Source organism: Carassius carassius, chromosome 3 (genome assembly GCF_963082965.1).
Source record: "Carassius carassius chromosome 3, fCarCar2.1, whole genome shotgun sequence".
NCBI lineage: Eukaryota > Metazoa > Chordata > Actinopteri > Cypriniformes > Cyprinidae > Carassius > Carassius carassius.
In genome coordinates, this window is record NC_081757.1 from 36,479,010 (window position 1) to 36,498,971 (window position 19,962).

The 19,962-nt window shown below is 38.3% G+C and overlaps 1 protein-coding gene across 1 annotated transcript in view; it reads left to right on the forward strand.

The window, feature by feature from the left end:
- ankrd11 (ankyrin repeat domain 11) overlaps window positions 1–19,962 on the forward strand; it is a 151,232-nt gene that overhangs the window by 119,218 nt on the left and 12,052 nt on the right. Inside the window, exons 3-8 of the mRNA XM_059537014.1 lie at window positions 2,902–3,047; window positions 8,014–8,152; window positions 17,789–17,962; window positions 19,137–19,337; window positions 19,520–19,662; window positions 19,766–19,913. Coding sequence (XP_059392997.1) covers window positions 2,961–3,047; window positions 8,014–8,152; window positions 17,789–17,962; window positions 19,137–19,337; window positions 19,520–19,662; window positions 19,766–19,913 — 892 coding nt within the window. The 5' untranslated portion in view covers window positions 2,902–2,960. The remainder of the gene's footprint in view (window positions 1–2,901; window positions 3,048–8,013; window positions 8,153–17,788; window positions 17,963–19,136; window positions 19,338–19,519; window positions 19,663–19,765; window positions 19,914–19,962) is intronic.

The following is a 19,962-nucleotide window of genomic DNA, read 5'->3' on the forward strand; positions in this document are numbered from 1 at the left end:
CTCTATACAGTCCAGAAAATGGAGATTTGCCTTGGTGAAAGTCTTTGCACATTCTGCTAGGATCCAGGAGTATGCAAGACCCCTGCAGGGAACTTGCACACACTGCTGTCGTGTGGTTGTGCTGCAGGAAATGGATGCAGGGACATGTCAGTAACCCTGGGCCTTGTGTCGTCTGCTACAGCTACAGTAGAGTACAGTGCTAAAAGTAGACCTCATATGTGTTGAATTACAGCTGGCTGCAGGCAAAAAAAAAAACACTTCGTCTGACACAAGCACCCACACTGATGGCAGATGCGCAGCAGCTTTTGATTGGGGTGGAAAGCAGAGGAAATGAGCCGTGTTTCTGGAATGGATGTCATTGTGTTTCTTCTCTGGGTGCTGTGTGTGTGTGTGTGTGTGTGTGTGTGTGTGTGTGTGTGTGTGTGTGTGTGTGTGTGTGTGTGTGTGTGTGTGTGTGTGTGTGTGTGTGTGTGTGTGTGTGTGTGTGTGTGTGTGTGTGTGTGTGTGTGTGTGTGTGTGTGTGTGTGTGTGTGTGTGTGTGTGTGTGTGTGTGCGCGCGCGCGCGCGCGCATTCTTTTCCTGCAGTAATGCTTGCAGAACACAAACAAGTTCAGAAGCAGGGTGCACACAACTGCACATTCCACATTATGCTCTGTGCATTCATGTACATATATGTTCTGTATTTGCGTTCAGAGCGGACTTTATGTACTCATGTTGTTTTTGGAGATTTGTTGGTTGTTCTACCAGCCAGTTGAACTGTGGGATCTCACAGCTAACATATAGATATAGTTGAATGCCCTGTGGTTGTTTTGATCTTAAAGCAGACCTGTGTTGGCCTGTATTGTTCTAGAACTTGCATCGACCTACTTTAGGGTACAAGCTTGTCTGTGTTTGTGTGTCTGTTCCACACCATAGTTGTTTATCCCCATTAGAGGCTGACCTTTCAACCACTTTGAGGTGTGGAACTGCTTTGGGGTGAGGATGGGGTGTGGGAGACATGCCTAAATAACAGAAGAGCAGTATTATTCTCTGTCTGCATGCATGCACGTGCGGTATGTTAGCTGAAGATATAAATAGCTGTCTTTGAATAGGAGGGCAGGAGAGAGAAGGCTGTGGCGCCATAGTAGTGGTGAGTGCGTTTTCCTGAAGAAGAGAAGGCAGCCCTGTGCATCACACAAAACTAAAACATACATTATGGAGTTGGGGACAATTTGGTATACAGCTGCCCTCACATTAATCCTTGTTCATCATATACAAATTTGTCCAAGGGATGATCCAAGCGTTATTACATCTTGGTTGAATTTCACTAGATTTCCTGTTGAGGGTCACTTGTCTTTTGCACTTTGACAACAATTGGGTGTGATGCAATGCATTTTTCGGTTAGTAAGGCTTGCAGTACAATAAATTGCTGTGCAAAAGGCTTTTAAATGACGTCGCTTGCAAATTCCATGCATTTTATAAAGGTAGTTTGTCTTCAAAGTGAACCCACATTCTTTATTTAAATTGTGACAGGGCATCTTGAATCTACAGTCGTGCTGTGGGAATGTTTTGCTTAAAAACTGCTCCCAAATTAGAAGAAAAATATGACTGTTCTCTTCGAGATTAAACAAAAGCATTTGTTCTAAATACAATACCATCAAAGCCTTGATGCAAAAACTTTCATTGCATCATTATCGGCTGTCTGTCCAATAAGTTCAAAATACTGTAACATTTTTTTTCCTAATCTCTTGCAGCAGCCATCTCCACCCTGCAGTACTAATGAATTGCAGTGTACTTGCACGCTCTGCACTCAGACATTTTAGTGTTTTTATATCTTCATATTATCACTTTGCCAGTAGCTCTGAACTGTGTGTACGTTACAGAGTCTGGGCTGCTTTTTTATTTATTATCTTCTGAATCACTGTGCAGAACTTGATTTTTGTATTGTGTATTATAAACAAGAGGGAAAATGTGTATTCCAGAAAAGACTGAATTCTGTTGGTATTTAAAGGTGTTGCTTGAATTAGCAAATTCAGGGGTTTATGGTAATGCTATCAAAGCCATACAACATTAAAATCTTGGCTGGTGTTTACATTTGTTGTCTCACTTGACTGGATCAAATGCATTCTGAGGAATAGTCCAAATTATTGAACCATGTTGAATTTAAACCATATATTGAATGTCATTTTATTCTAATAAAAAAAGACTTTGCTTATATGTTATCTACCATGAATTGCAGATCAATGTTATCTAATGAACTGGTCTACCTCACAATGAAAAAAAAAATTATGCAATTTGGTGGCCGTAGGGCTGTCAAGAATATGAAATCTTGACTGTCAGTTGTGGTGGTAACTGATTTTATAGAAATTCTGAAATGTTCATGTCAGTTACAGTGTATCTGGTAATGCTGTCATCACCTGTATCATAGCATGCAATTTGTTTTATATGGTAATTTGTAAATGCCGGAAATGTTTATTACACAAAAGAGAAGTGAAAATAAAATGCCACCAGATGCCAATATGCTTGTAATTTGAAATGTACTCTGGTCACTGTTATATCAAATAAACATGAGTTGATTTTGTAATAACTGTGACGACTCTAGTTTGATCGATTTTCTGATGACTTTTTTTTGTATAGTTTGTTTTTACTATACAGTTCTCGCATCCATCTAACAGATTTGACTGGTTGTATAGAACATTAACAGATGTCATTTCTTTCAGAAAATGAGATCGGTACATGCATGTTCTGAGATCAGTACATAAATACTATTTGTTTTTGAAGGTCTGTTGCTTTAAAGAGCTTTGAGAATGGGCAGTTGAGTAAAACTGGGAAAAAATAGAGAACTTGGTGTGCTAAGTGAAATGTCATAAAGGAGATTGACAGTAAAGTGCTAATGTGTCCTTCCCTCTCTCTGTCTAACAGACGGTCGATGACGATGCGATGGAAGCGTGAATGAGGTTTGGCGTGGCAATAGCTGAACGATGCCCAAGGGTGGGGGTTCTAAAACCCCCCAGCTGGAGGACTTCCCATCCAACACCGACATGGTGGAAAAGCAGGGTGGGAAGAAGGTGAGGAAAATTGCTTTTTATATCACATGCACACACATTCTGCTGGTATAATCGCCTATAACCTTTGCAAGCTGTCAAGTAAATGTAGTTTTATCCTAAATCTTCTCTTAAGAGCTACATAAACTATTGCACTGTATTGTTGTGCTTATTTCAGCATTCAGACCATGAGTGGGCGTCTGTTAATTGTTTTTATACAATCTAAACATTTTAGTAAGAGTCAAAGTCAATATATGACCCTACCCAATCATAATACACAATCAGTGTGATGTATATTTCTTGTGTTTTTATTAGGGGTGTAACGGTACGCAAAAATCACGGTTCGGTACGTACCTCGGTTTTAAAGTCACGGTTCGGTTCATTTTCGGTACAGTAAGGGAAAGAAATGCAAACAGTAAACTGCAGGTTGTTTATTACTATAAACTTTTTTTTAACAATTTGTTTACACTTTTTTAAATACTTTTTAATAAAATATATATAAAATAAAAAAAGAATAAGAAATAAAATACTGCTGCAAAGTTCTCCATTAAATAAAATACTCTCAGTCTCAAACCAATATCATATAATAAAATATAATGAAAATTATAAATAAATAACTATGATTACAGTGCAGCATTACCAATCCCAGCTTGTAGGCCTGCTCATATTTAAAAAATATATATAACTTTTACAAAGTGTAAAGTGCAGCATGAACAGTTTCAGTTTTTAGACCTGCTCAGATTTCGTTATTGCGTTGGACCGATCGGAATTAAGAGCAAAGGTCTGTTTAAATGCCGACGGGAGCTGCGTTTGAATTACAATCGTTTTTTTTCCTAGTTGTAGTGATGTTCACACTCGCGTGATGCCTTTTGAAAACCTTAGGCCGGTGACACACTGGCATATTGCAGCTGTCAAACATAGTCTATTTTGCCGTCAATACTGTTGGTGTCCTTTATCAGTACAATACAATATTGACGGTGTCCTTTATCAGTAGGCTTTATATTTATGCTCGACATGAAGTATAGATATTGTTGTCGTGAAGACAAGATCCTGGTCTGTCGGCGGCCTCCCTCTATGTCACCTACAGTAGCAGCAGCGCGCCAGCGCCGCGTCAGGCACGATTCTGGTGTGTAAAGACACAGAAAACGCGAAGCAGGTGTCACGCAACTCACACGCAGCAGAAACGCCACGCTCACGCCACGCAGCCGGTGTATCACCGGCATTAGATTCAGCTGCAGGGCGGGATTTGCGCTGAACGCGGAGACTTCCGCCACTTAATATATTCGTTTGGAAACACGAAAAAAGAACCTATGTTCCACAAACAAAATATTGCATTCGGTACACACGTGCACCGTACCGAAAGCCCTGTACCGAAACGGTCTGGTACGAATACACGTACCATTTTTATAAACCATTTTTGTAACCATTTTTAAAATTTTAAGTCAAGGCGCTTAAAACCTATCTCTATAGCACCTAACTGGGTAATGTCATCACTAAGGGGAAGTCGTGGCCTAATGGTTAGAGAGTTGGACTCCCAATCGAAAGGTTGTGAGTTCGAGTCCCGGGCTGGCAGGAATTGTGGGTTGGGGGAGTGCATGTACAGTTCTCTCTCCACCTTCAATACCACGACTTAGGTGCCCTTGAGCAAGGCATCGAACCCCCAACTGCTCCCCGGGCGCCGCAGCATAAATGGCTGCCCACTGCTCCGGGTGTGTGCTCACAGTATGTGTGTGTGTGTTCACTGCTCTGTGTGTGTGCATTTCGGATGGGTTAAATGCAGAGCACAAATTCTGAGTATGGGTCACCATACTTGGCTGAATGTCACTTCACTTCACTTCACTAATAGATAGAGATGTAACGATTCAATCAACTCACGATTCAATTCACAATTTTGATTTCACAATTCGATTCGATAACAAAATGAGATTTAAGACAAATTATAAATTAAATGTGTCCTTTTATTATTTCTTGGACAAAATGCTTTCTTTGTGAAAAGAAACTGCTTCTTTTGTGAAATTAAAATATTACGCTATAATATACTAATATAGCACTTGCATATTATTGCTCTTTTGTTGTTTTTGATTGCTTCTGTTGTCCTCGTTTGTAAGTCGCTTTAGATAAAAGAGCTTACTAACAAAATATAAATATAATGTAAATGTAAATTAAAACTAAATTGAAATTTTAAAACAAGACCCAAATCAAATAAATAGCACCTATAAATCTCTTCATATAAACAAAATAAGGCTTTGTCTGTGCTCTGTCCATTTAATATTAGAGGCAGGCAACCACTGCATTTTAATTATCCAAACAGAGATGCTGCATACATGCAACATGAGCAGTTTTTAATCTAAATTAGATTGTGTAATTCTCAATGAAACAAACAGTAGCTGAGCTGAATGAGAATCAGATTCACTCTCTGCCAGAAGATGGCGCTTAAAGCATTTCCTTGGTTACCACTGTAAACAAAACAGTGCTGCACTTATGAACTTTAATATGCATTATACAGATATGATATATATATATATATATATATATATATATATATATATATATATATATATAAATACCATCTAAATTTTATTAAAGAAAGTAAGTTCCCCTCAGACATACATTCATATAAACTCATATCTTCACATATTTGAATCGATTTTCAACCGGCTGTTGTTTATTCGTCACAGCCCTAATAATATATATTTTGCCACATACACTACCAGTCAAAAGAAGTGACTGGTTCAAAAATAAAGCAGTTACTTTAAATAGTAAAAATATTTCGCAATATTACTGCTTTTGCTGTATTTTGGATCAAATAATTGCAGGCTTGGTGAGCAGAAGAGAATTCTTTAAAAACATTACTGTTAAAAAAAATTTGACTGTTAGTGTGTCTTTGCTTTGTGAAGTTTCTTGTGTAAATTTACATTGATTGTGTCCCCTAATGCTGTTCATTGGACAGTGAAGACTATTTACTGATTTAGTTCAGAAATTCTGATGTTATGTGTCTAGGCCATGCCGTTTTTCCTGTGTCTTGTGTGCTGTGTCCTCCTGCTTTTGGGCTGAATATGTCTGATATTTTTATATTTCATAATGCTACACCTGTAATGTAAGCCTTATCACCTTATACCCCAACATCGTAAAACTAAACTGTGAGAATATGGCAATCCTTAGTTAAGAGACTTATCTATTTTGAGGGTTTTCAACATGCTGATTAATGAGATGCACTGGTGTCCATCCCAGTATTGGTAAATGAAGGATAAACTGCTAAACCAACATCAAAATAGCACTCAATGTACAGCTGTAAATTATTCTACTGTGTTAAGCATGAAATCACTGTAGAAATTTAGTGTGGGATTGTATAAAAACAATGTTTAAATTAAAAGACATTTGATGCCATAAGTGTTTTTGAATCTGAGGGTCAGTGTTTAGGTGCAAGACAAGCCAGAGTTAGTGAAGAGTTTATGGCCCAGACGGTGTGTGTATGTACATCATTCTGTGTAGTATTGCATCAGACTCTGCCAGGGGGAGGGAGCGAGCATGTGAGCGGACGAGGAAGAGTGAAAGCATTGCTAGGAGACTAGCAAGTAAACAGGGCTGCTCACACAGATGGTTTTAGAGAAAGGCAGTGAAAGGTTTTACTTGATTTAGCTTCGGTTTCTCTACTTGCTGCAAGAAAGCCTGCTCTCATCTCTCTCTCTCTCTCTCTCTCTCTCTCTCTCTCTCTCTCTCTCTCTCGCTCTCTGTCTTTGACTCACTGTGTTTTCATATCTCTTAGAGCTCAGTTCTTGGGGGCAGATATTGTCTTTGTGTGTGTGTGTGTTTGTGTTTGCTCTTGGATGACATCATAGTCTCATGACAGAGGTGGATGTGGGCTGGGGCTGGATGGAGAAGCTCTTGCAGAAGAAACAGCTCTACGCTGAATTCAACTTTAGCTTTATCACTGCACTAAGAGCTCTTTTATTAGCCTTCATTAGCACTGCCAGTAGAAGACACAGCCCCAGCTGCTCCAGTCCAACTTCCTCCTCCTCCAACAGTCAGCCCATTGCTTATGTACATTCATGAGGTTTTAATATTTGTACAACCCTGTATGTTTTTTTTTTATTTTTAAAGAAGAGATCTGATAAAAATTACTCTTCAAGTGCAGGCACATTTGTTGTTTATATCATAACACCTTCAGTTACAGATTTCAGCTACTCTCAGCTCCATTTAATACATTTTCTGTAGATGTTGCCCCACTGTCAGCATGGAAAATGTGGGAGAAGATTCCATTTAGGCCTAGTTGTACAGTAATAACAGGGAAGCACAGACAGTATGGAAATATCCTGTATTCGCTACGATGGCTGGCGTGTGTGTGTGTTTGTAGTCTGGAATAAATTCTTGCAAAATGGGCTGTATTTGAGATGTTTTTGGTGGTGGGCTTTTGGCAGGACTGGGTGTGTGCAGCTTTGAAGAGGTTTGTTGAGGTGGGGGTTTTGATGGGTTCCAGTTGTTGATGTGAAGGGTCCTCCTCTCACATGTCTTATATATAATGTCTTGCTTAAAGTAACTTCAGGACATTTTTCATGGACATATGTGTAATGTTGCCTTGTCCCAGCAGTTAAATTGTGTACATTTTCTTGTTTTAGATGTTAATTAAATGTGCTGCAAAGGATAATATGTCCATAAATATACAATTATCTGTATATTCAAATTGTACAATGTTTTTTTTGTTCAAATTAACAGCATCAACAACCTGTATTTAATATTAATATAAGTATACAGACGCATATTTTATGTGAAATGCAAAAATCCATCCATGAACAGGTACATAGCCGTATATATCCACTAAAGATAATGTACATACTGTATGAAGCTTATGAAGTTGTATATTCTGCATTTCATTTTGACAGCAATATTGTCCCAGAGCACTGTTATCAGCCCTTACTCTGAGCTGAATCATTTGAGATACTTGTATATGCTGTTTCCTGCTAAACTTACACTATGTCCCATGTTCCCCTAGGATAAAGACAAAGGCTTGTCAAACAAGACTCCTAAATTGGATCACAGCGATGGTGTCAAAGAGATGAAAGAGAAAGCTCCTAAGAGGAAGCTGCCCTTCACCGTCGGAGCCAATGGAGATCAGAAAGATTCTGATTCGGGTAAGGGGGCGGGGCCGGCACATAGCACAGAACTGTGGGTAACAGGAAGTGTGTGAGTGTTTGTGTGTAGGCTTCTGTTGTTGTTTTTCTTCAGTAATGTGTTCCGTATGATAGAAGTGCTGATGGAGAAACCATTAGTCCTGTAAATGGAAATTTGTTGGATATGATATGCTGAGAAGGGTGAGATATCATACTCTTTTATTTATAGGGATCTTCTGATGTTAGTTCAGCCTGGATCATTATCATTTTTGTTCAAGTACTTCATTTGATCCTAACTGAATGCGGGAGTTTACGGCAAGCTGCACTTATGTTGCAATTTGGCTAGTTTTTCCATTTCTTGCTGTGTTTTTAGCTTGTGTAGAAAGACAGTGGTTTGAATGAATTTTGAGTTGTGTGGTTTGTTTTATGGCTGTAATTTCTGCATGTTTTTGCAGTCGAAGCGCAGCCTCTCTGTAACCTTTTAGCGGGCCGTTGGCAGAACCCCCCTCTCTTTTGAGACGTGGCTGTAAGGCGTGAAATCTTGCCCATTTTCTCTGTCATCAGACAATGCCTGAAGTGCTCATTGTGATGCTAATAGGGGGTGTGGTCACGTCCATTCTTTGACTGGCCTGTTTCTATGTTGGTCTCTCTTTCTCTGTCCAGTTCCAACCCTATTTTGCTCTAAACACTTAAGTGGAGTATTGCTTCTCCATTTGTTTTCTCTATTAAGAACAAATCCATTGAATGTTCCTTCAGATTTTTTAGAATTCAGAGATTCAAATCCTCACTTTTATGCCATGCAATTGCAGCTTCACAGTGTCTGAAAGATAGCTTGGATTTGGTTGCATGTTTTTTTTATGCTGTTTCATTGTCTGTTCCTAATGGAATCTGTCCAGCTCTTGGCTGTACTCCACCTCATGCACCCTTACCGGGACTTTTTGATGTAGTTGAGCTGCTCTCTCCATGGTCTCCTCCCCCAGTTGGAAGGTTTACAGTACAGGACTGGTTAGATCTTTGTTCCATTACCGCAGTGAGCTCACACAAACACCTTTTTGGCTGCTGCTGAAAGTTGGATGTGCATTTAATGTTTCACTCCAATGGGAGCTTTTTAATTAGTAAGCATTAGCAGTCACTATGAAAGCCATTATTAACTCAGTCCTGGCCGGAATGAAATGGAAAGGAAGATGTTAGGACTGGGCGATATGAGCTAAAGAATGTATCTATTGATATTTTTCACATTTTGACAATAATTGAGACATTTCATATTTTTCTTTTTTTCAAATTTAACTTATAGCTTTTTACTAAATGAAAACGATTTACATTCAACATTTAAAATCAATGAAATAAAAAAATATGAACATTTTTGGATTCAGTTCCACATTTAATTATTGTTGTATGTTAAAAAAACAAAAAAACGGGTAAAGAGTGCTCCCTGCACTCTAGTAAAAACAACCATTATAGTTTTGAAGTTGTCAACACTGCACAATGAATATCTTATTTTCATAATTTAAATCAGTGCATGTGCCACTGACTAAATAAAACACCTCTGATTTGGTACTGCATTCATTGCGTTTGCCGCCGATTGACTACAGTACTCACCTCTGTTAAACGTGTTGTAAATAGAAACCTTTGACGCTGTACATAGAGCATTCACATATATGCACAGAGACATTTGAATGCAGCATGCCTATCAACTTTCTTGATCTTAAGATGAGTTAAACTGGCTTACTGTCTTTGAGATAAACTTTACACAGTATTGTGATGTACACATTATTACATAATTTATATCATCAGCAAAGATATCGAAATATCTCTAACCTGATGTAACTTCTAGCCCTAGCCGATGGTGCAGATGGAAAGTGTTTTGTTTATTAGGCTGCAATAAGTTGGAGTTGGTTCCCTAAAGAAATTAAAAATTAAGAATAGCATGAGTACAGCAGAGATGACAAAGTTGGATGTGCTGCTATTAAAATTGCAGGTAATACTGATAAATAAACTGATGTGATTATAAATCTATACTGTTGTGATTGGTTTTTAAACCACCAAACTTATTTTTTAATTTAAAATTTAAATGTAAAATTTATATTTGAATGATTTCGTTTTAACTATCCACAACTGCTGATTCAATTTTAAAATGTGGTATAAAAATATATTCTGATCGAATGGGGGTAAAAAATAAGGTCTCATAGTTAGGGATGGGACGATAACCGGTTTTATTGATAACCGTGATAAAATGTGCTGAAGGTTAGTAATATCGTTTAAAAATGAATTATCATTAAAACCGTGTTTGATTATCGCGGTTTTAATAACTCACTATTAAATCATGTCCAGCCAGCAACAGTCTGACGCAAGCGCAGTGCACAATGTTTTTTTTGTTTTTTTTCGAGAAGGAATGGCGAAAGTCAGTGACTTTTCTATGCTTCTACACTTTTCATTGTAAGGAAGGAAATGCCACAGAATTTAATCTTTCTTTAAATTAAGTGCATAGAGTTGCTTGTTTTATTAGTTTGTTGATTATTAAATATAAAACTTGCTGAAATGTTTTCAGTGTGAGCATCAACTATTTTTGAACACTTTCATCTCGTTTCAACAAAACCGTGATAATATTGATAATCGTGATAATTTTAGTCACTATAATCGTGATATTAAATTTTCATACCGTCCCATCCCTACATAGTACACGGGGCTCCAAACAAAAATCGAGTAAGGAGCAATTGTCTCCTATAAGAAAAAAATTTAGGCAGCAAATTATTTTTTTAGGTGCCAAAGAATAAACGTGTTTTATTCATTTTATTATTATTATTATTGTTTTACATTTTAACTTTTCAATCATACTGTCATGTTTATCTCTCATCTTTTCTTAACTTTATCAGCATTTAAGTAGATGACCTGGGAACTAAGGTTCACTTAAAGTGGGAACTAAATGTCTTTTCCTACTTGAAATATAGTCACGCATTGTTTATTACACAGAATCTGTACCAGTATCTTGGATCATAAGCATCACTTGGCCACTGAGTATAGTTTGGGCTTAACTTGACTTGCAATTTAATATTTATGGTCGCAAATGCGACTGTTTTAGTCGCTGTTTGGAGCCTTGGTACAATGTTTTTATTTTTTTAAATTGACACAAAAACTTGGCTAAAAAATAGCTAACAGTTATCATGTTCCTGGTAGGCCAAGTAAAATGTTAAGGCCTGATCAAGATTATTGTTGGGCCAATACAGATCACCAATATATTACACGTGACTGTGTATCAAAGCCGATGCCGAAGTAAAACGGAGCCATCTTCATGGTGTCACAGAGGGTGTTTCCTGTCCTCCATTTTCTGGAAGATTTCATTTGAAATACATAATTTATCTAGCCGATATTTTTACATCTCCCTCTCTGCATCTCTCTCATGGGCTCTTGTTACGGTCTGCATTCAGGGAGACTGCAGAGATCGTCTGTGCCACTTAGCTCTAGTGCAGGAGCAACCCACAAGGCCCAAGAGCACTCAGAATACTTCCTCCATCTCTGTATTCCTGCCTCCATCTTCTGTGTTTGCTCATTGCCTCTCTGTGCTTTCTCAGGCCGCAGACATCTTTGCTGCATTATGTATTAGATGCAGAACTTGGCATGGAAATAGAATGCAGTGCCACTGCTCTAAAGAGCATTTGCTAGTGGTGATGCATTTTAGCGTGCAAATAACAATGCATTTCCAGAGGATATTACAGAGACTGAAAAGCTTATGAGGTGCTTTTTTTTGGGATGCGCACTGCATGGTTTGAGAACTTTGGGCACGCGGGCTATAGCAGATGGTGGAAGGGAGCTGCGGAGGGAAAATGTTATGGATAAGGGTAAAGGGAGTGGGTTGGCTGATAAGAGACATTAATATTTGCTGCTCCACTGCTGCCCACACCTGGCTAACGCTGGCAGGCATGTGCGCTGGTACCACTTGCACATGCAGTTGGCCTCTGGCTAACATGCGCACACTGCATTTAGACCAAGCCGTGGAGCATTACCCATATTCCTGAAGGGAGGAATGTTTTTGTAGTATTTCATTTTCTGTCATGCAGCGCTCTTATGAATTATTTACTGTTGTGATTTTACCGTATATATCAGATCTGGTGGTTCCTGAATTGTCTGCATCTGTTTTGCCTGGGTTTTATTACCGCGTTTCCCACTGGTGCTGATGCCCTTGCGTTCTGAAGAGGTGAAGTGTGGCTTGCGTTCACACTGCCTCTGTGTTTGAGAAGCTCGGATAAAGGAGTCTAATACATTAACATTCTACATTCTCTCTGAGAAGAACCTTCAAGTGCTCCGTGGATGACTTACTTCATCATTGTGGTTGATGAAACCAATCCCCCTCACTCTTTTTTTAACCCCTCTACCCCATACTGTCCTTTCATCAGCTGTGCGCAATAGTATTCATTCTGCGGGCACTTCCTGTCTCTTTTGCCTTTATTTCCAGTTTTTCCTGGGCAGCTCATTGAGAGTTTCTGGCTTATGATTTTGGGGATTGTCTGGGGATCCATGTTTAATGTTGGGTTCTTATGAGTAGTGCTTACTAAGGCAAACATCACTATTAATATAGCTATTTTTGTGTTTGTCTATTCAGTGTTTACACACTGAACTGGAAGTCAGTCCATACCTCACACTTTTTGTTCTCCAGACCTGAAAGTAGTGAGTTGTACTAATTTTACTTTCACTTTTCTAAGCAATTTGGTTTTGTCGGTGGGTTCTTGACTTACCAGTAATAAACCACCCAAAACACCCCAGCAACAACATAGTTGTCTCATATACTTGTTTGTTTACCATTGGAATTTTCTCTAGTCTATTAGGCGGTTGTCCATGTAACCCTCATTACTGAAGACTCTTGGGGTATTTTTTTGGTTTTTCTTTTTTCTTTTTTCTTCAGTTGTTCAGTATTTTTTCTCTTAGCTGATTAAAGAACAACAAAAAAAAACTAGTTGTGCAACTTCTATTACAGGAGGTGGTTTTCAAAAATAAGTTAGTTAAACCTGTTAGTAACATTTAATTTAAGTGTTTTATGTTGATGATTTGTGCTCCTAGTATATCTGCTTTTGTGCACCTGGTCTGTTTAAGGCTCTATGAAATCAGTTTTATTATTTCCCAAATTCAGTTTTTCCCGTTTTAATTTTTCTCGACTACTTCTTAATGGTTAAATTTTATTTTATTAATCAAAAAACATGTCTAATTAATTGAAACAATGAAACTTGAACAATTTCACATTCATTTTTTCCCCATTTCTTCCACAATCAATATTTTACAAAAATTAAATGTTTAGGGCCCTGTGAAATGTTTTGTTTTTACTCACCATGTGTTTTATTGTTTTCAAATTCTGTGTTATAGCATGTTTAATTATTTGAATGCATACTTAATTTATTCAAACTTATTCGTAAAATAGCCTTATGAAATATTTTTCCCCTCAGAAATTCTGTTGTGAATTATAATTATAATATTAAAGTTTGACAAATTCCGTGATATTCTGTTATTATTATGCAAATTCTGTTTTTATGACTGGATTCTGCAATTCCATCCACATTTACTGTATTGAGGAAATCATAGGGCCCTATCTGTTAAACTCTTCCATGTTTTATGTTTATAGAGAAGATTATTAATAGTCCCTCCCAGTAGAAAACCACTGTTTTTAAATAATAAGGGTTTGGAGGAACAGGCTTCCCTAACCTGCTCTCCAAAACCTCCATTTGTACAAGTGCTTTATTTGCAGTGCATTTAGTGTTGGTAATCCAATGCAGGAAAATCAATGAGGCCATCCTTAAAAATATTTTGGTTTGCAGTTACAGTAACAAAAATGTAAAAAAAAAAAAAAGGGTCGGTAGGTAGGTCTATATATATATTTTTTTCAAGTTTCAATGTAAAAAATATAAAAATTTGGTGATGGTGATTACGTAGGTATGACTTTAAACAAATTAGCATATAAATTAACAAATAAAATAAATGTATGCATTTAGCAGACGCTTTTATCCAAAGCGACTTACAGTGCATTCAGGCTATCAATTTTAATTTTAATTTTTACCTATCATGTGTTCCCGGGGAATCGAACCCCCAACCTTGCGCTTGACAGCACAATGCTCTCCCAATTGAGCGACAGGAACACTATATCGTGATGTCACTGACTGGGTCTTCAAGCCGTACCTTTGGGCGCAAAATTGCAAACCTCATTTTGATGCAGGCTATATAGACCACAAACAAATTGAAATCTTTGTCACAAACATGTTTAATGCATGAATTTCAGGTGAGAAGAAAAAAAATTAGGTACTGTTATACTGTTTTAGTTGCATCCACCGCTAGTTGTCAATGCAACCTACAAATGAGATGATTTACTTAGCTTTCTTGGGTTGTCACTTTTGTGAAAAAAATCCTGTTTGATTTGAGTGACAAGTGTTTATTGAATCGATTGTAAAATCTAAATACTAAATACGTTTTATACGGCAAATAACACCAAATATAGATAAATCCACGGACAACAGGCAGGAGGAATGTAAAGATTCAATATATTGGTAAAGACCAATATTTCTGATGATTTATTGGCGTGAAGTTTCGTGCACAATGACAAACAGGAGTGCAACATTCTCGAAAAACCATAAACAGAGTGGACTGCCATAATGCAAAACATTTACTGCAGGCTTCAACATGGCTGTTTAGATTTAGAAGTTTCAACAACAACAAAAAATCGCATAGGCGATTCTAGCCCGAATCTTTATCTGTATGCATGAGACTGTCTGAATACCGGCAGAATTCACATTTCTGTTTTAAAAAGAGAAACATTGTGCAGAAGTATTATTTGCTGTTATGCGCGTGTTGTCCGAAGCTGCAGTTGCTGTGTGACACGTGTTCCAAAAAAAAAAAAAAAAAACTGGACGCGCTCCGAGAGAAGGCCGTTAAAATAAATTTCCTATTTTCGTTTTCGAAACTTGTGTTTGTTGGTCCAATCGATTTGTGCAATAGATTTTTGAACATAAAGTGACAGTCGACACGGTCAAGGTTTTAGACTAGATGGGAGAAGGGATGGGAAAAGATCTGGGCACAGTTTTTCCAGAACTTCGTGCCAAGTTAAACGGTGTCGAGCTGTTTTTAATGAATTTTTTAGATGTATTATTTTTAAGGATGGCCTGACTCTCAATGTCACATCACACAATTGTTATGTAAACCGCTTTTTTGGTTAAAATATTGGTTAAAATATTGTTTGCGGTGTATATTGGATGATTTGGTGCCATTGTCATATGGCATATGCCTCTATGACAGTATATACTGTGTGACAGTAGAAATTTACGGAAGAGATGTTTGAACCTCAATTTATCTGCAATGTATAACAACATGATACCAGACTTATAATACATTTAGCCTTATAGAATATTATCAAGGCATATAATAATATAAACATTCTGTAGACAAATTCAACTTTATGAACACCAAATTGGGACAGATAGCTTAATCCATCAGAATACTTCTGTAATACTGTACAATTGTCATTAACTCAGTCGAGTATTTTAGGAGACTAAAAGTGCAAGCACTGCGTTTGTTAGTTCATCTGCCTGTTATAAACATGTTTAGACCATTTCTGCTGTTCATGCTCTTCTAGGTGTGAATCACAGGAATGTTACTAGTGTGCATGTGTTAAAGGTCCCATGACATGGATTATTTCCTTTTCTTTAAATGCTTTTTAATGTTTCCTTAGGTGTACTTATATTGTTAGTATGATTTTTACATTTAAAATTAAGAAATAAAAAGCATTTTTATATCCTGATATTAGCCCTCTGGCTTGAATGCTCTGTTTGAAGGGGCGTGTCTGCTGTGAGACTCAGAGTAAACGACAACTGTTGTGATTGGCTGACATCTTTGCATTCGAAATGCGTATTACATGTGGAACCCCTCTCAAATATATATATACATATATATATATATATATATATATATATATATATATATATATATATACACAGCTGTCAAGATTAACGAATCGTGGATTTGTTGATTATATAATTATTTTTTCGATCTTTTCCCATCACATGAAAGGCTGCAGTGATGAGCATTGAATAGACAGAGTCTGTTTATCGCGTGAATGCAGTCATCTCGTCATCATTGCAACACGTTTTCTCTCACAAAATGCTTTCACCACAACTAACAGCAAACACATGAATACAGTAAGAGCTTTGTTGTGCAGCATAACAGCATCATTCATTGTAACGGCAGTTTGGGCAAGAGTGCAGATATACTCGCAATGTGTGAGAGCTCAGAAAAAAAGGGAGCGTTCTTTGATCGCTCTCTGTAGTTAAATCACAATTTAAATAACAGATTTGTTTCATGCTACTAAGAGAAACAACGTGAAGTTGATAGTTTAGTCACTGGCTTGATTCACTGATCCATAAACAGTATTAAACGATTTAGAAAGAAAGTCTGTGTGAACTTGAATGATTAACTACACATCAGAAATCACTGATCACAGATCAGGCATTAATGAACACTGTTACTCACTGTTTGTGCCAGTGCTGTCGAATCCATATCATAAAAGTCTGTTTGTAATGCCTGTGCTGACATTGCGACTGAATTATATGTAAATATTTGGGCGGGCAAAGTAGAGAAAGGGGAGGTAACAATTCTTCTTACAACGACACAAAGAGGGAGATTCAAGATCAGCCCGTTTGAGCCTCCAATTTCTCAAAGGCAGAGAAAGATAGCAAAATCTTGATTTGCACCGATTAAAATTTCTAGAAACTTGGGGACCATATACAGGCTAGGGGAACTCATATTAATGTTAAAAAAACCTCAGAAAGTGAAATTTTCATGTCATAGGACCTTTAAGTGTTTGGGTACATTAAACGTAAGTGTTTACTGGTGTTAGCAAAAATGCATCAGCCCAAAACAGTAAAGAATAATTCCTGGAAAGATCTTTGTTGCTGGAAGCATTTGTGTCTGGCTTCCTCTCCCTATAAATTATGCTTGTGGCCTTAAGCAAATCACTACGTTGGGAACAACAAGCTGGCTAGTAGATCTTCCATAGATTAGACAAGAGCAGAACTCTAGATGACAGGATTGTTATACCTTGTTGGATTTTTATTGGTGTTAATGGCACAGGAATGCCTGCGTGACATTTGGGTATGTTTGTGCAGTTTGAGGCTTGGGGATCACACAGTGGAAACTGGCAAACACAAAGATGGCTCTCCCACTGTAAGTCGATAGCACGGGTGAGAGATGGCTGTAAAGAACCGGACGGCTGCATTGTAAGGCAGATATGTTGACACTGACATACTGAGAATAATTGATGGGTGTTTCTGTGAAGAACAGCTGCTTTTGTTCAAACGCAGCGGTGACCTTGCCTCAGCCACATTGAAATGTGAACACCGGCCATTTTGTAATCTGTGACAGGCTGCCAAGTCATAGCCTTAAAGAAACACACACACGTGCTAGAATGGTATCGGAGGACCCCTCCCTCCCCATGAGGCATTTGGGTAATCTCACACCATGGCTACAGCCACCAGCAGGCGTTCACATGGGCCAAGCGGCTGGGAATTTACCCAAGGCTTGTCTTGACCTTCTGGCTGCTAAGGATGGCATATTCAAGGATATTGTGTCTATTCATAGTGTTCATAAGGCTGGTTTGTGGGTTAATATGCCCCTTTTTCTCCTTAACAGAAAAACAAGGTCCTGAGCGGAAGCGGATTAAAAAAGAGCCCACTAACACCAGGAAGTCAGGCCTGCCATTTGGGATGGGCATGCCAGGGATCCGGGCTGGGTACCCCCTCTCTGAGCGGCAGCAGGTGGCTCTTCTCATGCAGATGACGGCAGAGGAGTCCGTAAACAGTCCAGGTGCGTGTTTGTCATGGGCGCCACGTCTTAGAGGCTGTGAGCGGGCCCAGTGGCTTCAGTAGCTTCCAATGTCCCTGCTGCACTTTCACGCTATTCTTCATTTAAACACACACCACAGCACTTAATTAAAATTCAATTAAATAAGATAACCCTCATCAATTTCCATTACTTCAGTGAAATGAACATCTGAAATCTTAATCCACTGTTGTTCATCAGCCCTCCAGGACTGTTGATAGAGCAACAAGGGACTTGGTTGTACTGTTTCATGAATTGTTCAGATTTTATTCAATTGGCTCAGGTGGTTTTGCATTCTGATCTTGGAGCTTGAGAAAAATAAAACCTTGGATTGTGTTGCATTTATTTCAAACGTCTGTTGTCACATTTTGTTTTCTAAGATAGATTAATGGTATTCTATGAAGTTTAAGTATGCATGTCTATCATATTACAAAAATTTAGCTCTTCCTCTTCAAATAGTTCACAAGATTTATTTTTCCAAAGCAAAAGACTACGGGAAACACCCCTAATCTCACCCCTGCAGAGCACTTTTGCATGCCAGCTATTGTTGTGCATACTCTTTATGTTGTACTGAATCTAAGTGTCTGAAAATATAATCTTAGTGGAGCTATATGTAGCTCTGTCTTCCCTGGGGTCATTAATACATTACCTTGTTTACAAACTTAATAGTTCTTAGTGTGCTTTAATTTTGTTATTGACAATATCATACAAATCCAAGATGTGAAATTCTGATGAAATTGCATACTTTAGTCAAAAGATGTAATGCAGACAGATGGTGTCATTTGCCATGTTTGTTGTACAGGACTGCCACCTTGAGGTCAGAGCAAACAAAACCAACTCAGTTGCTCAAGTCAGTGGAACTTAAAGGGATACTCCACCCCAAAATGAAAATTGTGTCATTAATCACTTACCCCCATGTCATTCCAAACCCATAAAAGCTTAGTTCGTCTTTGGAACACTCAAGATACTCTGGATGAAAACCGGGAGGCTTGTAACTGTCTGAAAAAAGCTTTTACAGGTTTGGAACTACATGGGGGTATATGATTAATGATATAATTTTCATTTTGGGGAGGAGTATGCCCCCATAGAGTGCCCCAACCCACATGGTTGAAAACCACTTCTATAAGTAATTGCTGTTAATACTTATATTTTTGTTCAGACACAACACCAAAGCACCAGTCACAGTCAAGTCTGGGTCAGAAGGGGACACCAAACTCTGCCTCAAAAACCAAAGACAAAGTTAACAAGCGGAATGAGAGGGGTGAGACGCGGCTGCACCGAGCAGCCATACGTGGGGAGGCACGCCGGATAAAGGAGCTCATCAACGAGGGAGCTGATGTGAATGTAAAAGACTTTGCAGGTAAAGGCAGCAATCAGAATTCCCCTGCCCTTCACTTGCATGCTGTTGATGTTGAATGGTATATTGAGTGATTAGGTGATCCCAATCTGGTTAAAATGGTCTAATTATTAAATTCTTTTTATAACATAGATGAGCAGACACTTATGTGAGCAGACACAATAATGACATGCTTTTTAATTTAGGCTGGACCGCACTGCATGAGGCGTGTAACAGAGGGTATTACGATGTGGCCAAGCAGCTGCTGGCAGCCGGGGCTGAGGTTAACACCAAGGGCCTGGATGACGACACGCCTTTACATGATGCGTCTAACAATGGCCATCTTAAAGTAAGTACCTCAGAACAGATGTTCCAAGTTGAGATTTATTTTAAGATTTAAAAAAAATGCTAACATTGGCATCTTGATCGACAACCATATTCTGGTTTTATAGGTTGTGAAGCTGCTGTTACGATATGGAGGGAATCCTTCTCAAAGCAACAGAAGAGGAGAGACTCCATTAAAAGTGGCAAATTCGAAAACAATGCTTGACCTGTTGCTGGGAAAAGGCACTTACACCTCCAGTGAGGAAAGTTCCTCAGGTGTGTTATCATGCAGTTATTGTTTGAATAATTCCAGAAAGTGTCTAAC